Source organism: Fukomys damarensis, unplaced genomic scaffold (genome assembly GCF_012274545.1).
Source record: "Fukomys damarensis isolate Sample0158 unplaced genomic scaffold, DMR_v1.0_HiC HiC_scaffold_24, whole genome shotgun sequence".
NCBI lineage: Eukaryota > Metazoa > Chordata > Mammalia > Rodentia > Bathyergidae > Fukomys > Fukomys damarensis.
The window spans coordinates 70,231,671-70,255,967 of record NW_022900936.1 but is presented as its reverse complement, the minus strand read 5'-3'; the positions used below and the strand labels follow the sequence as shown (position 1 = coordinate 70,255,967).

The 24,297-nt window shown below is 42.2% G+C and overlaps 1 protein-coding gene across 1 annotated transcript in view; it reads right to left on the bottom strand.

Annotated features, from left to right (window-relative positions):
- Lmcd1 (LIM and cysteine rich domains 1) overlaps positions 1-24,297 on the bottom strand; it is a 67,291-nt gene that overhangs the window by 25,829 nt on the left and 17,165 nt on the right. The window contains exon 2 of the mRNA XM_010618663.3: positions 4,263-4,351. Within this exon, the coding sequence (XP_010616965.1) occupies positions 4,263-4,351 (89 nt within the window). The remainder of the gene's footprint in view (positions 1-4,262; positions 4,352-24,297) is intronic.

Below are 24,297 nucleotides of genomic sequence, written 5' to 3'. Positions count from 1 at the left end.
AAAATATCTGCCTTAACACAAGAAATTTGCTGACCCTTTCCCTAAATAATTACTGACATTGTCCCCCAAGATGCATAAGCCTTAGAACTCCAGCAACCCTAAATCCTTTAAAATGCACACAGAAGTGAGAACCCAGTGGGAATTTTCTTCAAGAAACTGGGGGGCAAGTTGATAAAAATCCCTCCAGCTGGAGAGATGATGTTCACCGGGAAGGTTTTGTCAGGAGACTGGAAAAGGAAACATATCATGGGGAAAGTCCAAGTTCACTTGAAAGCCTGATTCATCCCTCTGACAATTAAAAGCATGAAGTGTTTGGCTGCTCTGTGTCATGCTGTCAAGGTTTAGAAACCCAGAGAGTTCCACGGTGAGGGGGGAACTGCTCCCCATCCTTTCCAGCCTGTCACCATATACCTGCTGCACTGTGTTTCAGATCCTCCAGGTTGTGCAAGTCAAGAGCTTGTTAAGTAAAGTAAGCTGTGCCAGCACCAGCCACAGCACAGGAAGGCCAGGCAGGGCAGGCCTGTAGTAGATGTACTTATCACAGCGTGGGAGGTTGATCATGTATCACAAATACTGACTATGGAGCTAGCAGAGGCTGCTTTGATGCTCTGCATCAATGACTCTTCAACCTGGATCACTTCCAGCCCCCAGGAGCAATATCTGCCATCCCAGGGATGAAGGAGTTGCTCCTGGCGGCATTGTCTAGTGGGCAGGACCCTGTGATTCCCAGCACAGTTCCTGCATGGAGAGTTTTCGTGCCCCAAATGCCAATAGTGCTAGGGTTGGGATGCTCTCATCTACTTGAAAGGGAGCAAGCCCATTGCAAACTCCAAGCTCACTGACAGGACAAGAGAAGGAGAGAAAAGCAGAAGGGAACCATAACAGAAAGCTGACTAAGGTTTAGCTAAGGTCTGGGGTGGTTCTGGGCCAAGCAGCTACGCAGGATGTTAATAGGTGACATGTAGACAAGAGCTAAGCACTCCAGGGTCATGAGCTACAGGATACAGTGGGCTAAAGAAAGCTAAACCCTTTCCTTTAGCATAAGGCTGCTCCTTGTCTTTGACACACTGACGTACAGTGTGGCATCTCAAACATCTTAAATTCACACTCAGCAAGCAGCATTGTGAGCAGTGTTAAAACCCATGATCTCAAGGATTCACTCTAGCACAACAGGAGAGAGAGGACCTTAAGAGTGGTCACCACAAGACAAGAGTGAGAAGTCTTTTCTTTTCAGCCTCCTAGGAAGGGGTTGCCTGTTGTGAAAACTGGGGCTTTTTTATTCATGATCCATAGTATCCTCTTGCCTCTCCCTTCAGTGGAGGAAGGCAAAGACATTTCTAGAGGGTGTAAAAGCAACAGCACCAGAAGTGGCAGGAGGGGAAGAAGGAGGCAGGGGAGGAAAGCCCAGTGTAGGAGGACACAGGGCAGCCCTGACCCAAGCCCTCTGAGTGCCGACTGTCCTTCTGTCCTCCCTATACCTTCCATGTAAGGAACTGAATGAGGAAACTGCCCTGGGTTCTTTTGGTTAGTGTGGAATTTCAGGATGCTATTAGGGATATTGGGAATGCAAAACATTTTGAAATGGAAAATGTTAACAAATATGAGATGTTCTTTGAGATTGCATCTACATTATTTCCCCACCCATTCACAACCTTCATGTCTCCAGACATACTTTTAGGACTTGATAATAATAAATGAGAGAGGCATCCCTCCCAGTCTACCCCATCTTTTTCCAGGGATCCAGATTGCTGGGAACACAGATACATTCCAAAAGAGCCTTGGCAGTATAAAATGGCCATGGCTGCAATCTTCACCCACAGCCTGGACTTGGATTCTGTGCTCTGATGGTTACTGGAGGGACTTCCCTATTAAACTAGGCTGACTGGCACTATTACAGGCAGCTAAGTTAGACAGAAATTAATATACATTCAGAGAGGTATTGAGCTCTCAAGGAAGGCTATGAAAAATAAAGACATCAGAATTGTGGCTGGAGGTGCACCTGAAGGCCAGGGCTCAAGATAGATATGTAGTGGCCACACCTACCTGCTTCCCTAAGGGATAAGCAGTACCTTGGAATTATACTGTAACTAACACCCCCTGGTCCAGGAAGTCCAGACAGGCATCAATCACCCAGATGGATATCCAGAGCATCTGGACCCATCCCTTCCCCCACATGCCTCCCTGTAGTCTTGCTATGTGACTCATGTCCTTATTTGGCCAATATTAGATAAGCACCTATATTTGTAATCCTATTGGTTGATCACAGGTAGACGACCCATGTTATACCCACACTGCGACTGTGTTGTATAAATTACCCCTGACAAAGGGCCTTGGTGGAGATCTACTTAGGACCCTTTCTGGCTCATGAACTGCCTCTCAATAAATCTTTCCTACTCTTATCCTCCACTGCTCCTTGAAATTCATTCTTTGATTTCAGGGCACATGAACTTGGCACATCTGGCATCTAACAGGTTGGGAGTTATATTTCTCCTGTATCAGTACGTTGGCCTTTTAAATCATTTCAAACATTTGATGGAATGAAAATTGGACCATGGAGGTTTTTGATAGGATTTCCCACTAAGGGCCTGTGGTTTACTGGCTTCAACAGGAGGTGAATTTAAATTCCTGTTAGCATTGCAGGAACCAAAGACAACATTTGCTATGCAGGACCTATAACCTGCAGTCTGTATAACCTATATTTCTCAAAGAGAAATTCACTTGATGCTCCAATCATTTGCAGGATGATAGGCTAATATAGAGATTAAAATCATGCTGAGACTTCTGCTGCTAGTCATGAAGAACAAGGTCGAGAGTTGTTCTCTCCTATACATAAGCAGAAAATCAGACAAATTATATAAAATGACCATTTTTGGATGTTGGCAAACAGGCAGCTCAGGACTGTGCTCCTGGAAAAAAGGGGAAATATTCAAACTAACTTGCTGGGTGTATTTAGGGAACATCTCCTCTTCCCATGAAATTTACAGTGATACCTCCTGGCTGTCTTAAAAGAGCTCAAGAGGAATCAATAGTATCTGAAGCCCTGGCAAAAAGATATAAGAAACAGGGTTTAAAAGATAGGTAAGTGGACCCCCTTCAAGGCCAGAAAGAGCTACAGTGGAAAGAGAAGTACAGGGAGTTCTCTTTCTGGGTGTCTTTTAGTTGTAGAAGGAAAGTTTGCACTGGATGGGTTAGGCAAACTTGAAGGTCCTTTCTATCCAGAAGACCATATAAGATCCTCTGAGATTGAAGACTTTCAAGGAATAGAGTTAAAGATGGTCTGCTTTAAAAGCCCACCCTATTCTAGAATAGTGAAGAACATGGGATTATATTTCATGCAGATTGAAGTTCAAATCCTGCCATTTAGTAACTGTCTCCCTGTTACCCACTCTCGGTATCTTGATCTATAAAATGAAGATACTAATAACAATACTGCGTAGGATTATCTCAGTAGAAAAGCAATCACCCAGTTTAAGTGACATTTTTGTATTTGCCATTTCACAATGGAAGTCAGCATCTTGGAGAAAATCCCTCTGAACTTTGACCCCCTTCTGAGTACCCAAGGGACACTAAAGCACTGACAAAATAAAGTCCTTGCTTTCATGCTCCAGAGCCTAGGTTCCCTCTCCCAGGGCAGCAGGGATAGTCCCACACGCTGTGCCCTGAACACCTCCAGGAGGCACTGTGCACATAAGTGCTGGCGTGAACAATGCCACAGCCTTGTACAGTGTGGCAGCCTCAGCCTTATTGTCAGAAACCTTGGTGGAAGAGAAAGAAAACCTCTGCAAGTCAAACTGGACCCAATGGCCCTCCTGTGGGAATACAAATACCAGGTCCTGGACCTAAAAGACTGTGATGGATGACTTTTCCCAGCGGCCACCCTTAGATCAGGACCTACCTGTAGGGGTGACAGATAATACAGTGGGGAGAAATCAAGCCTAGCCACCAATCCCTTGGGGAGATCGTCCTACCTCAAAGACACCTTTGCCCATCCATCCCTTCCCACAGCAAACCTTGATGGCCCTGGCTTGGTGGCTTCCACCTTCAAGTGGCTTAGGAAGCACTAAGTTCCTTCTTCTGATCTCTGCACCCCACCAACCTTTCTGAATTGAGCCTAGCAAGAGAGCTCTCCCTCCTCAGCCACCCCTTCCCATGCTGCATGCATCTTAAGCAATCCCAGCACGGGAATCTACAGAATTCCCAGAAAGGACAGCCAAGACATGAAGGCAGGCAGAGTACCCCTCCACACACACTGAACCTGTTACCTCCACGAATGTGGCTCGAAGCCTGAACACATCCCCTTGCATCTCAAGCAAGCCACAGCTCTTGCTGACTGCTGCTGGCCCAGGGACATCTGGAAAAGGAGACAGAAAGAGAGTGTTTTCCTTTCAAAGTCTTGGACCAGGAAGCTTGACCTCTGAAAGACTTGGCACACCAGCAAAGGGACTGTGTGGGGTTCAAAGGACTGAGATCAGTAAGCCATCACTAACTGTTTACCAGGAGCAGAGAAGACTGCAGGAAATGGGGCCACAGGGCATGTAAATGAGGAAGGGTGGGATCCTTCCTGATAAAAATGCAACCAGGGGCTCATTCCCAGTCTACCAGGGCAGCCAAGTAACACCGAGGCTAGCTGGCAAGCCTCTGCTGTGAGTTACCATTCTTCCTTTCCCTACCCCATTGCTCCTAATTTCCCTGTCACAGGAATGGAATCTTCCAGTGAGTGTCTCCTCTTCCTCATTTAGTTCTGATTTATTGATAGCATGTAATTAAACCAAAGCTACAGGCAAAAACAAATGTGTATGCTGCCAAATATTTATGGTGCAAGGCATGACTTACATATTTGGCTAACACATTTAAAAATCTCATGAGCATTCAGAAATCTCCTTTGGAAGGAAAATAATGCATATGACAGGTTTGACTATTTGTTATCACCCAAAGGTAACAAAAAAAAAAAAGTGCATTTGGCAGCTGCTTCTATGTTTACACCCAAAAGACTCACATAGGGTCTTCAAATGTGGCTTCCCAAGACCAGGGATTTACTCAGTGGTTCTACCACCTTCCTTGCAAGTGCAAGGACCCAAGTTCAATCCCTGGTACCATATAAAAAAAAAAAAAAGTGCATTTGGCAGCTGCTTCTATGTTTACACCCAAAAGACTCACATAGGGTCTTCAAATGTGGCTTCCCAAGACCACGGATTTACTCAGTGGTTCTACCACCTTCCTTGCAAGTGCAAGGACCCAAGTTCAATCCCTGGTACCATATAAAAAAAAAAAAAAGTGCATTTGGCAGCTGCTTCTATGTTTACACCCAAAAGACTCACATAGGGTCTTCAAATGTGGCTTCCCAAGACCACGGATTTACTCAGTGGTTCTACCACCTTCCTTGCAAGTGCAAGGACCCAAGTTCAATCCCTGGTACCATATAAAAAAAAAAAAAAGTGCATTTGGCAGCTGCTTCTATGTTTACACCCAAAAGACTCACATAGGGTCTTCAAATGTGGCTTCCCAAGACCAGGGATTTACTCAGTGGTTCTACCACCTTCCTTGCAAGTGCAAGGACCCAAGTTCAATCCCTGGTACCATATAAAAAAAAAAAAAAAAAAAAAAAAAAGAGAGAGAAAAGAAAATATGGCTTCCCAGACCTTGCCAAAAATACAGACCATCCTGCCCTACCCCAGCCCCTCTGAGCCAGAATCTGTATGTTAACCAGGTTCCCTGAAGGTGTATATTTCAGTAAAACTGAAGAAATGATGGGTTGGCCATCTATGCCGATCTGTGGGCTGAGAAACATCTAACGCTCCCATTGCATGTAGGAGTAGAGAGGATTTGGTTTGAGGGCACACATTTATCATGCTCTTATCACAAGAAGGGCATAGTCAACCAGTAATGTAAAGGAATATGCTGCTTATTCAAAAATGCATCGAATCACTGATTGTTTAGCACCCACTAAACACCAGGCACAAAGATAAGATCAGGCGGCCTTAGAGAAATTCAGTCTCTAGGACATCAGGAGAGTAGGAAACATATTAATCACTGAATTTGGCAGTGGGGAGAGCAGGGGAAGGAAAACTGCTCATTCTGTAAGAGTAAGGCATGAACTTTGGAGCCTAACATATTTGGACTGCAAAATCTAGCTTTCTTGGCTATATGCAACTTATTGGTTGCATGGCCCTGGACAAACTGAGCCTCAGTTTCCTTACCAAATGGGTAGAGAGATAATATATGCAAAATGCCAGACCACATTAGGCATGAAAAAGAACTATTATTTGGTGGTAGACTTCGGAAGCACAAAGGGAGGTGTTAACAAACCCTATGGGAAGTGTAGGGAGACTTAGAGGAGGGGACTTTGGATCGGGCTGTGCAGGATGAACAGGCAGATAATGGGAAGAGGAGACGCCTAACAGGAGTCAGACGCTGGTTGCCAGCCAAAGGATGAAAAGACATGGTAGGTGGGATGAAGTGATTGGCGTGCTCTTTGGGATGTTACTAGTTTACCGTTTGCTTATAAGGGAAAAAATTAAGTAGAGAAACTTGTAAAGCCATCATCATTGCCAATGTTACAGTTCAGAGATATGTAGGGGAAAACCATTCTTCTTCCAAGTAGCTCGCTTCTGCACACCAGACCTTGTCATAATAATGCCCTTTCCACATCTCCTGCTCATGACCTGCTTTTATAGCCCATCTTCACACAGCATTCTCTTCTGCTTTCTACACACTGCCCTCAGGAGAAAGGGCTATGTTGCTTGTATCTGGAGAAAAGCATGTTTGTATTTGTAGTTACTCAGGACTAAATTCCTGTCAAACGTGAGAATTAAGGCAGCTCACTGGCTCTTCATCCTACCCTGAGCCTTCTCATTCATGGGTGAAACTGTTCCCTAAGGCTATTAGCATACAACTGTGTTCATTTCCATGCCTTCCTAGCGCTTTGAATTCTACGAGTTGGAACGTGGTGCTCTTTCCACACTTAACATTTGATTGATTCCGAGTTTATTTTGGAAGGTACATAATTTATGAACAAGGCCTCATTGTTGAGGTATTTCGAATACACCCAGAGGCCTGGAAACAGAAAGCTGTGTAGAGAGCATTTCATAAGTGGTACAGCACCCTGCAAGCCTGAGCATTATTGTTCATCTAATGAGAGGCTGATTTAGCCATCGTCTTGCAGGGGATTAGTTCTGACACTTGGCCTAGAAAGCCGCACTGTCTTGTGTCTGTGGGCTCAGGGTCTGGTTTAGACATAGTGACGTTCAGCAGAACAGACTGCAGAGCATCGACCTGAGATGGGGACAGCCTCATGGTGCCAACGCTGGCATTCACCAGCTGTGCAACTGGAAGAGAGTCCTTTCTTAGGCAGCCTAAGTGTCTCCCTTTTAAAATGAGAACACTGACCCAGATCGGGGTTGTCCAAACTGTGTTCTGCAGGATGTGTGCTTTTGGTGATGGTACAAAGTGGATCATGGGTGTGGGCAGGAAGGAGGATTACACAAGCAAATAAAAATGGTGGGCACTGGATGTACAAAGCCCCTGAAACATTACAGCACCCTCCTGTGCTGGGAGCAACAGGAGAGGGGGAGAGCCATTCCAAGGGGAGGGATCCCGGGTGTGCATTTTAGTGCTAGTTTTCTCCCTTTCTTCTGCTGTGCTAAGGCCAGCACTTGGACTTGCTGAGTCTCAGTTTCCCCTCCTGTAAAAGGGATCCAAACTGCCTCATGAAATTACCCTAGGGTTAAACAAGACACTACATGGAACAGACTTAGCACATTCACTATGCATTTGACATTATATCAGGTGAAAGATGGTTTCAGAGACTGAATTAGATGTTCTCAAAACATTTGTACCCAGCTTTGGTATCCTAGAGGGCTACAGGGGAACTACTTTCCTAACTGTACACCCCATGGGCTTTTTTATTCTTTACTCTGTTTCTTGGATATAAGTATTGCCTCTCTGATTAGGTTTTTTTCAGAAGGAAAAAAGGAAAACAAAAAGCCTACAAATATTCCATATTTCACAATTATTAAGGAAGTTAATCCTGACCTTTACCCTTGATTAATTCAGTAGGCAAAACTGTTTCTAAGTGGTGTGCTAACCGTCACTTGAAGAACACCATCATGAGAATTTCCCCAAACACCACGAAAGCCCAGCACAGTCAGGCAAGCAATGGTGTGGGAGGTGTGACCATGCTGGGCCAGGATGGCAAGCAAAGCACAGAAGCAGGGGGGCAGTTGACCTCAGCCTCCATCCTGCTGTGGAACAGTTTTCACAGTGACAAAAGCCCATGGAGAGAAAAAGAAATGGTCTTGCAAAGAAGAAACAGATTGGTCCATTGGGCCACACAGGCAGCCGCCCTCCTGGCTGTATGCTTAACACAGCAAAGTCTTGCTCACTGTGTGCCCTTTGACCAGAAGCCACACAGCTCTACTGTCTTCAACGCCCAGAAAATGATGTTCTGTTTACTGAGGAGGGGAAATTTTCAGCCGGAAACAGAGCTCCAAACAAGACCCTCTGTTTCATAAACAGTAGATTTCTCTGATGTAGATTCTGTCTATTGACACATGGCACCACATCTCCCACTGTCTCCCAGTAGCTGAGAGCAGAAACAATTTAGAGGAACCATCATTTAGAAAAAGCTTTCTTGGAATGAAGCAGTGAATCTGTCCTTTCTCCTGGGAGGAGGAAAAATGTTTTGACAATTTTCTTTGGCTCAGGTTGGTAGGATGTGGTTCATCTGCTGTTGTCACAGAACTGAACCATGTCAGGGACTTCAAAAGACTCAGATCAGCCTAGGAGACCATGGGGATGCAAGGAACAGGGATAGCTGAGGGACCCTTTCTCCTTTAAGCTTGGCCTTCAGGTGAACTCCAGGGGAGTCTTAAAAGGTGGGGTGATGATGTTACCAAGAACAACTTAGCAATGAGAAGAGGAATTAAAAATGGGTAATGGGGACTGGGGGGCTTAGCTCATTGGTTCTGCCTCCTGCCTTGCAAGCACAAGGGCCCAAGTTTGAACCTCAGTACAAAACAACAACAACAACAACAACAAAACAATGCACCCGCCCCTTCAACCCAGCACAGCAGAGCCCAGCCGCACGTGTCCATGCCCCCACCCCCAATGAACAAGAGAAAGAGGGCCTCTCTGAGGCTCCTAGATGAAAATTGAAGAATGCTGGAAAAGTGAAGAAAATTTCTGCCATAAAGGCATACCACACCACCATAGTTGGTAAGTTGGAGGGTCCAGCACCTCACACTGGAACCTGTTATAACTTTAGGGGAAAGACAGCTGCAACCTGCAGTAGAACCTTGCAGAGTTCAACCCAGCAGGATGTCAGAGATCTCAACTTGGTCTTTGCAGCCAGAAATCATCCCTAACCTCAGGGGACAGCTGCTGGCTTGCTGAGACTAACTTAGATCTGTGCACTCTTGCCCACACTGTCTATTGTGTCAACAGAGGCATACCCTGAAGGAGGCTGCCTATTTCTATTTGTATTTTTTATTTTCAAAGTAATATTTTTCTCTCTTTTTTTTTTTGTTTGTTTGTTTTTTGAGACAGGGTCTCACTTTGTAGTTGAGACTGACCTGGAACTCACTATGTAGCCCAGGCTGGTCTCAATCTCATAGCAATCCTCCTGCCTCAGCCTCCCGAGTGCTGGGATTACAGACATGTGCCACCACACCTGGCTTTTTTTCTGTAATCTTTAATCATTTTTTTAAATTTTATCTTTTTCTTCTCTCAATTTTTTCCCTTTGTCTTCTTTTCCTTACCTTCTTTTATTTCTCTTCTCTCTCATTCTCTCCCACCTGGATCTTCATTTCTCTCCCTTTTTGTCCCTGTTCCTATCCTAATTTGAATTTATTTTTTCTTTTCATTCTCTTCTTTTTCCTTCTCTCAATTGCTATTAGTTTTCAAAGAAAGTGATTACAATCTGTAGCCTCCCTATTGCTGTTACTTTGTTCTGTTCTTGTGTATATTTTGATCTGTCTTCTCTTCTTCTCTTCAATGGCTCCCTAGAGTTTTATGTGGTCTTCCTGTGTCCTCTGACCTCACTTCTAACCTTTCTCTACCCTACCTATCCCTCCCTCCCCAACTCCTTCTAAATCCCCATCCTGAAGGGTAAAGTTGCTATATTGATGAGTTTATTCACTATAAACATATTTTGGGCTGGTCCTCGATTTTTATTTCATTCACATAGTTAAAGGTGATCGAGTAATAACTAACCACAAATTGTCATTTTCTAAGCTGTGCTTGATGCTATTGTGTTGTTGACTCTATCACTTGGGCTAAGGTGCTGTGGTTGATCTAATCAGTTGTCCTCCCTGCTATAATGAAAATGAGATTGCCTCAGAGTCACTGGAGATTCAAAAACTAAAGACCAGCTATATCTGGAAGATCACAGGAATTAAACCAAGGAGAGTAACTCAGGAATTAAACAAGGACAGTACCAACAACAAAAATAGAAATGAGAAGAAATTTCAACAAGGCTCAAACACAGACTTCCACCTCACTAAAGGTAAACTCTAGGGGAAATGAGGTGGAAAAATCTGACAGTCAACCATCTGGACAACTTGAATCAATAGCACAAGAAGTAACAGATAAATGAGGCTCTAGAAAAATCCAAAACAGAAATAATTTCCCAGATAACCACAGAGTAGTGAGAAGAATGAAAGACATGATTAGAGACTCTAGAACAGAAACAGATTTTTAAAAATAGATGAGCTCAGGACTATAATGGAAACCATGAGTGCCCAGCATAGGAAAGAAATGAAATTCTTGAAACAGATATCCAGGAGATTAAAACTCTATAGAAAGAAAGAATTTGCAGCAGAATGAATGAATGTGAAGATAGAATTTCAGATATAGAAGATAGGATTGCAGCCAATGATCATTAAAAGAGAGACCTCTTAAAAACAGTAAGGGAGCATGAGAAACCAATCCAACAACTCTTAGATGATGCAAACAAGAATAATATAAGACTGATACGAATGCATGAAGTAGCAGGAGAAAGAACAAATGACATAAAAAATTGTTCACAGATTTAATGACAGAAAATTTCCCAGAGAGGAAGAATTTGACATACAGATAAGTGAGGCATATAGGACTCCAAATAGCCATGGTCAAAAAAAACTCTACACCTAGACATATAACAGTCAAGATCCCGGAAACCCAACAGAAGAACAAAATACTGCACACAGTTAGAGAAAAGAAACAAATCACATGTAAAGGAAAACCCATCAGATCACAGCAGACTTTTCAACACAAACCCTCAAGTCAAGGAGAGCCTGGAGTGAGGTATTTCAAGTCCTAAGAAAAAACAACCACCAACCTAGACTGTTGTATCCTGCAAAACTGTCTTTCAAATTGATGGGGAAATGAGATATTTCCATGATAAAGAACACCTGAGAAATTTCACAAACACCAGATCAGCATTCCAAACACTTCTAAATAATATCCTGGAAAAAGAAAATGGAGGCCATAACTCCAAAAGGGCTAATAGAGCAAATATACCAGGCTAGGCAAGAAATTAAAGGGAGATGGGAAAAAAATAAAAAATAAAAGAACCAACAACAGGAAAATAACATGACAATGACAAGTCAATATGTAACAGTTATAACCATCAATATTAATGGCCTCAATTCACCAATCATAAGAAATAGGCTGGCAGAATGGATTAAGAAACAAAATCCAACAATATGCTGTATACAAGAACCCCACTTAATCCACAAAGAAATTCATAGACTGAGAGAGTAAAAGGATGGAAAACAGTTCTCTGTGCAACAGGAGCCCAGAAAACAGTGGGGGTAGCTATCTTATTTGTAGACAGAATAGATTTCATACCAAAACTAATTAATAGAGACAAAAAAGGCCACTACATTCTTGTAAAGGGAACAAGAGGAAAAAATGACAATCATAAATATATATGCACCAAATACTAATGCATCTAACTATACAAAAAAAAATTAATGGATATGAAAAATGAAATAAGCACTAATACAATTGTAGTGGGAGACCTCAATGCTCCACTGACACAAATAGACAGATCATCTGGACAAAAAATCAACAAGGAAATAACAGAACTGACCCAAGCCTTAGAACAAATGGACTTAGTAGATGTCTATAGAGTGTTCCACCCCACAAAATCAGAATATACATTTTTTTCAGCTGCACACTGGTCATTCTCCAAAATAGACCACATGCTAGCTCATAAAACATGCTTAAGTAAATGCAAAGGAATTGAAGTTATCCCATGTATAGTATCAGACCATAGTACAATCAAACTGGGAATCAATAGCAGGAGAAACTGTGAGAACTTCACAAACACATGGAAATTAAATAACACCCTAATAAACAACCATTGGGTCACAGAATAAATTAAAGAAGAAATTAGACAATTAGATAATGCCAATAAAACATACAGGAATCTATGGGAGACAATGAAAGCAATTCTATGAGGGAAATTCATAGCAGTAAATGCCCATACTAGGAAAACAGAGTGAGCTCAACTAAACAACCTAATGCTTAACCTTAAACTCCTACAAAAAGAAGAGCAAAACAAACCAAAAGCTTGTACAAGGAGCTCGTTTAAAGAGCAGAGCAGAAATTAATGCAATGGAGACTAAGAGAATGATAAAAAAAACTCAATTAATTGAAGAGTTGGTTTTTTGAAAGAATAAATAAAATTGATAAACCCTTAGCCAACCTGATTTTAAAAAAAGGAAGGAAAGGGCTCAAATTCATGCAATTAGAAATGAAAAAGTTGAAGTCACAACAGATCCACAAGAAATCCAGAGGGTCATCAGTAATTACTTTGAAAACCTGTACTCTAGTAAAATGGAAAACACAGAAGAAATGGGAAGATTCCTAGATACATATGAACTTTCAAAGTTGAACAAAGAAAATATAAAAAGTCTAAATATCTCAATTACATTCAGTGAAATTGAAAATGTGATTAAAACATTACCAACAAAGAAAAGCCCAGGTTCTGATGCCTTCACTACTGAATTCTACAAGACATTTAGAGAAGAAATATTGTGACTACTCTTTAAACTCTTCAATGAAATTGAAAGGGAAGCAATACTTCCAAATTCATCCGTGGAAGCAAGTATTACTTGGATTTCAAAAGCAAGGAAAAACTCAACCAAAAAAAGAGAACTACATGCCAGTCTCCCTAATGAACACAGATGTAAAAAATCCTCAATAAGACACTGGCCAAACAGAATATAGAAGATCATCAAGAAGATCATACACCCTGACCAAGTTGGATTTATTTCAGGGATACAGGATGGTTCCACATATGTAAATCAATAAATGTAATACACTGGTTCCACATATGTAAATCAATAAATGTAATACACTATATTACATAAGAAAAACCATATGATCATCTCAATAGTTACAGAAAAAGCACTGGACAAAATTCAACACCCATTCATGATAAAAATCCTACAGAAAATTGAGTAGATGGTCGTTATCTCCACCTGATAAAGACTATCTATGAAAAACCAACAGCCAATATCATTCTAAATGGTCAAAAACTGAAAACCTTCACACTAAAATCAGGAACAAGACAAGGATGTCCACTATCACCACTCCTGTTTAATATACTTTTAGAAACATTAGTCACAGCAATTAGACAAGAGAAAGAAATAAAAGGAATAAAGATAGGAAAGGAAGAAGTTAAACTGTCACTATTTACTGATGATATAATGCTCTACATTGAAGACCAAAAAACTCTGCCAAAAGAGTTTTATACTTAATTGACAGATTCAGTATACAGTGGCTGGATGCAAGGTCAACATTCAAAAATCAGCAGTGTTCTTGTACACAAATAACAGACTCAATGGGAGAGAAATTAGGGAGACAATTCCTTTCACAATAACATCCAAAAAATAAAATATCTATGAATCAATCTAACAAAGGAGACTAAAGACCTCTACGCTAAATACTATAGCACTCTGAAAAAAGAGATAAACGAGGATATAAGAAATGGAAAGACATCCCTTGCTCCTGGGTAGGAAGAATCAACATAGTGAAAATGGCCATACTTCCAAAACTGCTATACAGATGCAATGCAATCCTGATTGAAATCCCAACAGTAGATTTCACAGAACTTGAGAAAACAATCCAAAAATTCATTTGGAGCCAGAAGAGACCTAGAATAGCAAAAGCAATTCTAGGCAACAAAAATACGGTAGAGGGTATCACAAATCCCAAGTTGAAGCTATACCACAAAGCCATTGTGATAAAAAAATAATAATAATAATAAAGCATGGTACTGGCAAAGAAACAGACCAGAGGATCGATGGAAAAGATTAGAAGATGCAGAAACACCAGACATACTCAGCTACTTCATCTTTGACAAAAGAGCCAACCATCCTCACTAGAGGAAAAATAGCCTCTTTAATAAATGGTGTTGGAAAAACTGACTTTCAACTTGCCAAAGATTAAAACTAGATCCCTATCTTTCACCATGCACTAAACTAAAATCCAAATGGACTAAACATCTAAATATCAAAATAGAAACACTGAACTTACTGGAATATAATTTAGGTAGAACTCTTGAAGACAATGGCATAGGAGAAGACTCTATGAACCAATCCTCAGAAGCATGAGAACTTGCACAAAGAATCAACAACTGGGATCTCACTGCATTAAAAAGTTTTTGCACTGCAAGAGAAATCACCAATAGAGCTAAGAGACCACCTACAATGTCAGAATAAATTTTTAGTAGCTGCTCCTCAGACAAAGGACTACTATCTAGAATATATAAAGAGGTCAAAAAACTCAGACCCCTCAAATACAAAGACCCAATTCAAAGATGGGCATCTGAAATGAACAGACATTTTCAGACAAAGAAGTAAAAGCAGCAAATAAGTATATGAAAAAGTGTTCAACATCACTGGTCATTCGAGAAATGCAGATGAAAACACTGAGATTCCACCTCACCCCACAAAGAATGGCTGCTATCAAGAAATCAACCTATAACAAATGTTGGTGGGGTTGTGGGGAGAATGGAACCCTTCTCCATTGTTGGTGGGAGTGCAGACTAGTGCGACCACTGTGGAAATCAATATGGAGATACCTCAAAGAACTAGGACTAGAGGTCCCATTTAATGCAGCTATCCCTCTTCTGGGAATCTTTCCAAAAGAATTAAAAGAATCATACCACAGAGATATATGTGCACCCATGTTTATAGTGGCACTGTTTGTAATAGCTAAAACTGGGGAACATCCCAAATGCCCATCAACTGGAGACTGGATAAATAAGGTGGTTTTTCTATGAAATGCAGTACTACTCAGCTATAAAGAATAAGAAACTAGGGAAATGTATAGCTAAATGAATGCACATTGAGGCCATACTCTTAAGTGAAATAAATAGGACACACCAGTAAATACCAAATAGTTTCTCTGTGTGAAAAACTAAAAGTGTAAATAAGGGTCAAATAGTATAATTGATAATGTGAAATAGGAAGATAATGGCTAATGTGGAAGTGGGAAGGGGAGGGGAAATAAGGAAAAAGAAAAATGCGAAAAAAGGACAAAATGGAAACACAGTCTTTGTAAATAGCAAAGGGTGAAGAGGGTGAAGGGAGAGCAGGGGTAGGGGAAAAAATGAGAACCAAGACATATCATGTAAAGGTACAATATCCCAATGTTAAATGTAACTGTGTTGTTTGCTTTAAATGTACCAATCAACTTAACGGGGAAAAAATGGGAAATGCAGTGTGGAGTTTGGGGATGAGCACGGAATGTAGAATTAAAAAATTAGGAGTGCAGACTAGTGCAACCACTATGGAAATCAATATGGAGATACCTCAAAGAGCTTGGACTGGAGGCTCCATTTGACCCAGCCATCCCTCTGTTGGGTATCTTTCCAAGAGAACTAAAAGAATCATATCACAGAGAAGTATGTGCACCCATGTTTATAGCGGCACAGTTTGTAATAGCTAAATCTTGGAAACAACCTATTTGCCCATCCGTTGGAAACTGGATAAAGAAGTTGTGGTTTTTCTATAAAATGGAATATTACTCAGCCATAAAGAGCGAGAGAATAGATTCATTCATAGGAAAATGGATACATATTGAAGATATACTCCTAAGTGAAATAAGTAAGTCCCACATGTGTAAATACCAAATAGTTTCCCTGGTGTGAATATTCTGCAACAATGCATAAGATTCTAATAAGATTACTGACATTTAGAAATGGGAAGAAAGGAGCTAAAGGTGTAGGGAAGGTGTGATGCATAGGGGAAGAACAAAAAGGGAAAAGAAAAAAATGTGAGAGAATGAAAAGATGAAAATAAAGTGTTTGTAGATGGGGAGGGGAGTAGGGGGTGAAGGGAGGTCAGAGGTAAGGGGAAAAAATGAGAATCAAGACTTGACATGTAAAGGTACATGATCCCAACAATGAATGTAACTGTACTGTATCCCTAAATGTACCAATTAACTCAATAAAATTAAAAAAAAAAATTAGGATTCTCCCAGCTCAACTTCTTCCTCCTTATATGACTCACTTTCCTCCTCTAAAAATAGATCGTTCCTGCCATTTTTGTCTTAATAAGGCTGCTATAAGCACCCTTTAAGCATAAAAAGTTATTTGTCAAATGAAGTATTTAACTTTTTTTTAAAAAAATTATCCAGCAACTTGAAATAATGCAGACAGGTGTGTGGCACACCCTTTCCATCTTACGGCAATGACATGAGCTCACTTTGAGGTCCAGTCATTACTCCTTGTCAAGAGCTGACGAATGACGTTCAGTCTGAGAGGGGAAGGGCAACTCACCCATTCAGAATGGCCCAGATTGGAGCTCCTCTGGAGGTCTCCTAAGTCTACCTTTACCCTTACCCTATATTGGCCTTGCATCTAAAATGTTTGATCCTTCCCCATGATTCTCGTATTAGCCAGGAGCACCCATCCTTCAACAGAACGCTAACTGGCTGTTTCGATCTGCCTGTCTGTTTAGTGCTCAGATGTAGGTCTTTTACTACTAAAATCAGAAGCCAGCGACAAACCAGTACAGAGCTGGTCTCCCTAATTCAGTGAGCTTCCCAGGGGGTTGGGGGGGTTCAAACTGAAGTGCTGGAGCTTGGATTGAACAGGGCATTCCTAAGTTCTGAAATCCACTTTTTTTTTTTTTTTTTAGTACTGGGGATTGAACTCAGGTCCTTGCACTTGCAAGGCAGGCCACCAAACCACTGAGCTAAGTCCCCGGCCCAATGAAATCCACCTTTTAATTTAACCAAGAGTGCTGTAGTTCCATGCCAGGGAGCCTTTCTCAGATTTCTGGGGGAACCTCATGTTTGTTTGTTTGTTTGTTTGTTTGTTTTTTCTCAAATAACTTACCTGAAAGTTGGATTAAAATGTATCCAGTGCTAGGAAGGAGAAACACAGCACCTCTGTGGCTGCACTTTAGTGGAGATTTACCCTGCCCTGGGTGTGTATAGAGGGCACTATTTTCCCAGTTAGTCAGACACTCTGCTAGCATAAAAGTCCAAGTGCATATTCTAAGTGTGCAGTGAAGCTAACATTTCATAGTTTTATCAACTGCCCTGGGGAAGTTAATGATGCTGGTCCAGGACGCACACTTTGAATACCAAGGGTCTACATTAGTGGTCCCCAAGTTTCTCTGCATATTAGGATCCCCTGGGGATTCCACAGTCCAAGCTGAATCCCAGGCTAATTTAGCTTCCATCTCTGAGGATAAGTTACAGGCTTCCGGATTTGGGAAACTTCTTGTGCAAAGGATTCCAACGGGCAAACAAGTTTCAGATCCACTTGACATCACTGGCGTAAATGTACCTGCTCCGACTTAGACCTTAGGGCTTCCAGCTCACTGGCTTCATGGCTCTGTCCTGAACCCTGGCACCCTAGTGGTGGGAATGCAGACTGCTACCGCCAATATGGAAAACAGTATGATGCTCCTCCAGATTAAACAGAGGGCAGGCAAACAGTTGGACAGCTCCACACCTGAATATGTGAGAGCAGTGTCTGGAAGAGATACCTTTGCTTCCACAACTGCTGCAGTGCAATTCACAAGAGCCACAATATGAAAACAACCTCACATGTCAGCTGGTAAATTAGATGTAGCTCATGCTGCTGGGGCTGGCATGATGTCCTGAACTGAGTCAAAGGTTTATCCTTTGTGGTCATTCTGACCTTGAGGAAGACCTGAAAGTCGAATAGTGCCAGATGGATGACAACATACTTTAGTGTTTTTATGGGCTGGCCTCTCCTTTGGACGGCACTTGGCAGCTGCACTCATCTTAATTTTGATAAGACCTCTTTGCATGACACTCACAAAAGAGGGCTCCAGAACTGCTTCAGAAAGCAGCAAGAATGATGGGGTGAGTGTGTGCAAGGCAAGGAGGAGTATTTTGTGTGGGCTGAATGGCAATACGCCCTTTACTGTAAGTAAATTTTCAATTTAAACATTCACTGTTTGATCATTTGATCACCCCTCGTATACATGCAATGGAATATAAGTCAGCCTTAAAAATAAGGAAGTCCTGCTACAAGTGGCCACCTGGATAAACCTGGACATATTACGTGAAGTGAAATAAGACAGGCACAAAGAGACAAATATTGCAAGGTCTTACTCATATGCAGAATCTCCAACAGTTACACTTGCGGAAATGCAGAGTAGAATATGAGTAACCAAGGGTTGCGGATTGGGGAAAATCAAGAGCTGCTGGTCAAACTCTATAAAGTTTTAGTTATGCGAAATTCCTAGTGGGCAAATGTGCAGCATTATAACCCTAAAGTACTGGGTTGTATTCTCGAATTTTCTAAAAGGGTAGATCTTCAGAGTTCTCACTAGAACAAGGTAACTAGGGAGGTGATGGGTATGTGAATTAGTCAAAGATTCACAGAGGATACTGATTTCAAAACATCCGTTTATATATCTTCAACATGTCTAACTGTATCTGAATAAGAGCGAAACATCAATCCCCCTCCTCACACTCAGCACAGGCCATCAGTCCCTGTAAGGAGAGTTTTTCAAGTAAGTCTGACTTTGTCATTTCACTCTGGTCACATCTGCCCTGGCACAAGCCTGCCTCAACCTCTGAGTGCCAAATGCAATAATTCTCCTAACAATAGGACAGAGGAAAGCCACAGCCCTTCCTTCTCCTAAGAAAGTCACTGCCTGGCTGGCTGCCTCCCCTTGGGGCTTTCATGACCCTGAGACCTTCTGCCTCCCTGAGGTCAGGGGTGGCCCCCACACCTCCCTAACTGTAGGCCAAAGAAGGCACTGGGAGATCTCACCAGATGGGGAGCCCAGCCTGGGAACACACAGGGCCTAGAGGGTCACAATCCACATGGGATTTTACTTTTACATGTATTTTACTTTATTCTTGCCAAAGAAGGCTGATTGGGGGGGGGCAGTGGTCTGGCTGGAGAGACTTCTTCCTTTTTCACTTAAGAACCCAAATTTGTGGTGCATGGTGGTGCTCACCTGTAATCCCAGCACTCTAGGAGCCTGAGGAAGGAGGATCCCAAGTAAGAGTTGGGCCTGGGTAACTTGGCGACTTAGCCAGATCCTGTCTCAAAATAACAAATGAAAAACAGAGCTGGGAACTTAGCTCAGGAAGAAAGGCCTGGATTCAACTCCCAGTATGGAAGGAAAATAAAAATTCAATGGTCTTGACAACAACCTGGACTTCCACTTTTTTGAAGCTCTCCAACAATGGAAAAACATGTTGCCCCAACAGTACAAAATCTAACAAGGCAATGAAACCAAAACCCTGCCAATATACTAGTCTCATGTTGCTGCCCTTCACATCTGTAAACTGTCCTCTCTGAGACAGGTCCTGCGTGCACCACAGAAGCAGACCAGGGGACAGGAGACATAGATGTAGGGGAAGGTTGGTCTCCGTGCTCTGAAATGCTGGGACAACCTACGTCTTGTTCATAATATAGTATTTTCCTGAAATAATATAAAACAAATGCTCCATATGTTGCATCCCCCACTCTTGAAGCAGAATTCTCCTCCTCCTCCTCCTCCTCCTCCTCCTCCTCCTCTTCTGACTCCTTCCTCACTCAGTCACTTCCCCAAGCTTTGAGAAGACCTCACGCTAAGACTTTCAGATGTAGCCAAGAGAATCCTGTTTTCTTAAGTATGAGACAAGGGAGTGGGACTTTGGCCCAAATCTGGAGGGTTCTGTATTCCACGAGGCCTGAAGGTGACTGGCTCAGACTACAACGACAGCAAGTAAAAGGGATGTAGAGACGGCTGCTGTCTTTCTTTCTTGAACTACCCTTCTCCACCATCTGACCCAAGCTCCCCACAATCTCATGAGACTCAAATATGGAATGCCTTTGGGCAAAGCGCTGCCTAGAACCACACTGAGTCGCACACAGCCAGCAGCAGATACCTTGTCTACATTACAGGACACTGACAGACCTTCTCTGGGGGGCTGTATTTCCAAATCTATGGTGTCCAACCAGGGGTTACTCCTTGGGCATTTTGATTTTTCCATCCAGACCAGCCCAGATGTGAAGAAATCCCTTCAATTTAGAAAACCTTCTTCTGAATTATGGAAAGAGGATGAAATGCATAGACTAAACAAATTAAAACGAGCCCTAATGGTCTAGTATTTAGGATTGCATTGAGGCAAAATGTCTTGTTTTGTTTTTTAAACCCATTTTATTTAAAGAAACAGGCAAGGATCACAGCTGGAGGTGCTGGGCTGATGGCAGCCCTGCATGAATCAGCAGGTTGCAGGGAAGTCAGTGCTTTCTCCTAGGTGGCCTGTGTGTGTCAAATTCATATCGATTAGCTCTAGTTAAGTCAGGTGAATGTATCTCATACTGGAGGGAGCTTCTGATGTCCCAAAATGCATTTTAAACAAAAGAATACTTTCTACTCTGTGTAACAAATTAATTTTCTTTCATTGTTTTTTTTTTTCATTCACTCACTAATTTTTGTCTCTTAAGATAGTATATCCACATTCAACTTCAGTGCGATTTAGATTTGGGGCAAAATACATCACTTTCTCTTTACTGTTCCCTTCTTTCCATGTACTAGTTTAATGGGTAAGATTAAGCTACAAGCCAGAGTGGCCAGGAAGGAGAAATAAATTCACAGAAGCCCAACAAGCCACTGGGGAGCAAGTGAGATATTAGAGGGATACAGGTCCCAAGATCATTTTAGGGGCTGCGAAGAAGCCCAGTGCCCAGGTCTCTGGCATCCCTTGTGGCCCATCCCTGTGTTTCTCTGTCTGCCGGCAAATTATCACATCCCTTTCTGAGGGATGTCTTTGATGCTAACAATCCCAAAGCCTCTTTATGAAACGCTTCTGTACTTGTAGCCAGGTGTACAGTTCTGCACAGAGAAAGGCATAAATGATGACCACTGAGGTTCGTATCAGCTGTGAACAAAAAAGAGTTAATCTGGCTATGAAAATGGAGTAGAAAGCAAATACATCCATATGTGGAAAGGGAAATAGTAAGTGGAAGACTTCCCTGTTCCAGTTCCTGCCCTTGCCTGCCCCTCTCCATCTCTGCCAGACACACTTCACTGACCTGAGAGTGGATCCAGACAGAAACACAGGGACTGCCAGGCCCAGGGCCTTTTAACTAAGTGTGTGGGCACCTTGCCCTCAGGGAGGCTGACAGCGGCAATGATTGTAAAACCATATCCCACCACAGCTGACCTCGCTGCCTGCATCCTGAAGAGCTCCTTCTGATTTAAATTACATTAGAGTTATCTCCCCTTGCCTGTGGTTCGGCTTTGCATACTTTCAGATACCTGAGCTCCACTGTGGTCCAAATATATTAAATGAAAAATTCCAGAAATAAACTATTTGTAAGCGCTCAGTTGTACATTGTTCTGGGCAGCATGATGAAATCTCTCACCACACTGCTCTGTCCCACTGGGGTGTGAATCATCCCTTTGTCCATTGTACCCACACTATGTGCTACCTACCTGTGCATCACTTAGGAGCCATCTTCCTTGACAGACAGATTCTCATAGCGCTTGTGTTCAGGTAACCCTTACTTAACAACAGATCTGAAGTACAACAGTAATGATGCTGGCAATTTTCTTTATAATGTATTGTTATAACTATTCTATTGTTTTATTATTTTTGTTGATCTCTACCAATTAAACTTTACCATAAATATGTATGCATGGAAAATCGCAGTATACATGGGGTTGGTACTTTCTGTGGTTTCAGGCACCCAGGAGGAGTTTTGGAATATTTCCTCCATGGATAAGAGTCGATTGCATTGCAATCACTACTCCCTCGGTTATCTGGGCTCTGCTGACTAACTCTACTCGTAATGTCTGCCTCTACCCACAATATCACTTGGCATGTAATGGAACAGACACTGAGCATGCTGGGCTAGCCAAGAAAATGGGTTATCTATTCCCCTTTCTGTCTTTTTTATAATTTTGCTACTTTGAATATTTAACTCTTACATGAAAAAAAAATCAGCAAAGAGGTGACAAGACTCAAATTGGGATATTTTTCAAAACGTTATACTCTAAGAAACTCTTGACAGGGGAACACTGGGACAGAGGAGCTACAGCAATTCTATGAAGTCATTTGTGGCTGGGTTCCCCCTCTCAGCTGGCACTGGCAAGAGTCCTTGTAAGTGTGCAGCCTAAACACAGTCACCGAACATCTCTCGCATCTTCCAAAGGCTTTGAAAAAGAGGAGCACTGTAAAAGACAAAAAATTCCAAGTCCTAACTGAGGGGCTGCTTCATTGCTGGGTGGGTGGATCTCTGCAGTGGTATATGGAAAATAGAGAAAGTTGGTAGTGCCCGCCCTGCCCCAGATTCTTTGTTTAACATTCTGATGTCGGGGTCCAAAGGGTGACGACTGAGGCTGAAAGGAAACCAGCCGCCTTGCCTGCCAGATGCTTGCTGATAGGCGCCAATGTTTATACACTGTTGTAGTCAAAGCAGGTCCACAAATCTTATGTCTCAGAGACCCTGCTGGGCTGACGTGACAGAAATTTTAAGAACGAACTCATATTTTCCTTTGACACCAGCTGCCTTTGAACCTGCCTCAGACGCTGCTCAGGCTGAGGTGAAAGGTACGGAGGCTGGCTGACAAAACCAGCTGGGAGGGCAAAACCATTCTCTCCTGTGCTTTGTGAGACTTGGCCCAAGTTTCTAGAAAAGTCAGTTCATTATTAGAAGGGCTCACTGTTTAATTACATTAGTCAGTGAGAAGAGGGTCCTTCTCCCTTCCTCCTTGGATAGCCTCCTCCATATTCCCTGGGGTCGGCACTGTCTTACTTGGCTACATAAGGAATTCTTATAGGACAGAAGAGGAGCTGGCAGTTTTTTTCTTCCATTAAGTTTATTGGTTTTATAGTTTTACACAAGATCCTAATGAGATAATTAACAATGTGAAATAGGAAGAAAAGGGCTAAAGGTGTAGGGAAAGTGGGAAGGGTAGGGGAAAGGGAATAAGGGAAAAGAAAAAAATATGAGAAAATGAAAAAAATGGAAATAAAGTGTTTGTAAATGGGGAAGGAAGGAGGGGGTGAAGGGAGGGCAGAGGCAAGGGGAAAAAATGAGAACCAAGACCTAGCATGTAAAGGTGCAAGATCCCAATAATGGATGTAACTATACCGTATACCTAAAATATACCAATAAATTCAATGAAAAAGAAAGTTTATTGGTACATTTTAGGTATACAATACAATGACATTCATCATCGGGATCTTGTACCTTTACACGCTACATCTGGGTTCTTATTTTTCCCCATTCCCCTGCCCTCCCTTCACCCCCTCCTCCCCTCCCTATTAACAAAGACTTTGTATCTATTTTTTCCTTCTCTCATATTTATTCCTTTCCTTTCTTCCCCTTCCCCTATGGCATTTCTTGCCAAACTACTTCCGGAAGCCCCTGCACAGTCATTTTTCTTGGACTGTTGTTTTTTTTGTTTTCTTCTCTTCTTCCTCCTTCTCCCCCACTCCTCCTTTGGGATATCCTGGAAGCTTTGGGGAAGATGCGAAAAAACTACCAGCACTGCCACGTTAAGGGAACCTCCTGAGAATCTTAGCCAGAGATTTACCAGATAGCTTAAGGGAAGTCAAGATAAGAGAAGGTAGAGTCTCCTAGGATCCCTTCCTCCTCTCCCATGGGCATTCTCCAAATGAGAGCAAGCTGTTGGTATCCCAGGCCTAACGTCTGCCTGGAAACTAAAATCTAATTGGCTTCGTGGCCCTCAGATTCCCACTTTTCATAGGCTCCTTCCTTCTATAAAACTATAATCATGAGGCTGACCATGCTTATTAACCCTCCCAGTTTTGAAAGAGTCTCCTGATTTTAGCAGCCTGATATCTTAATGT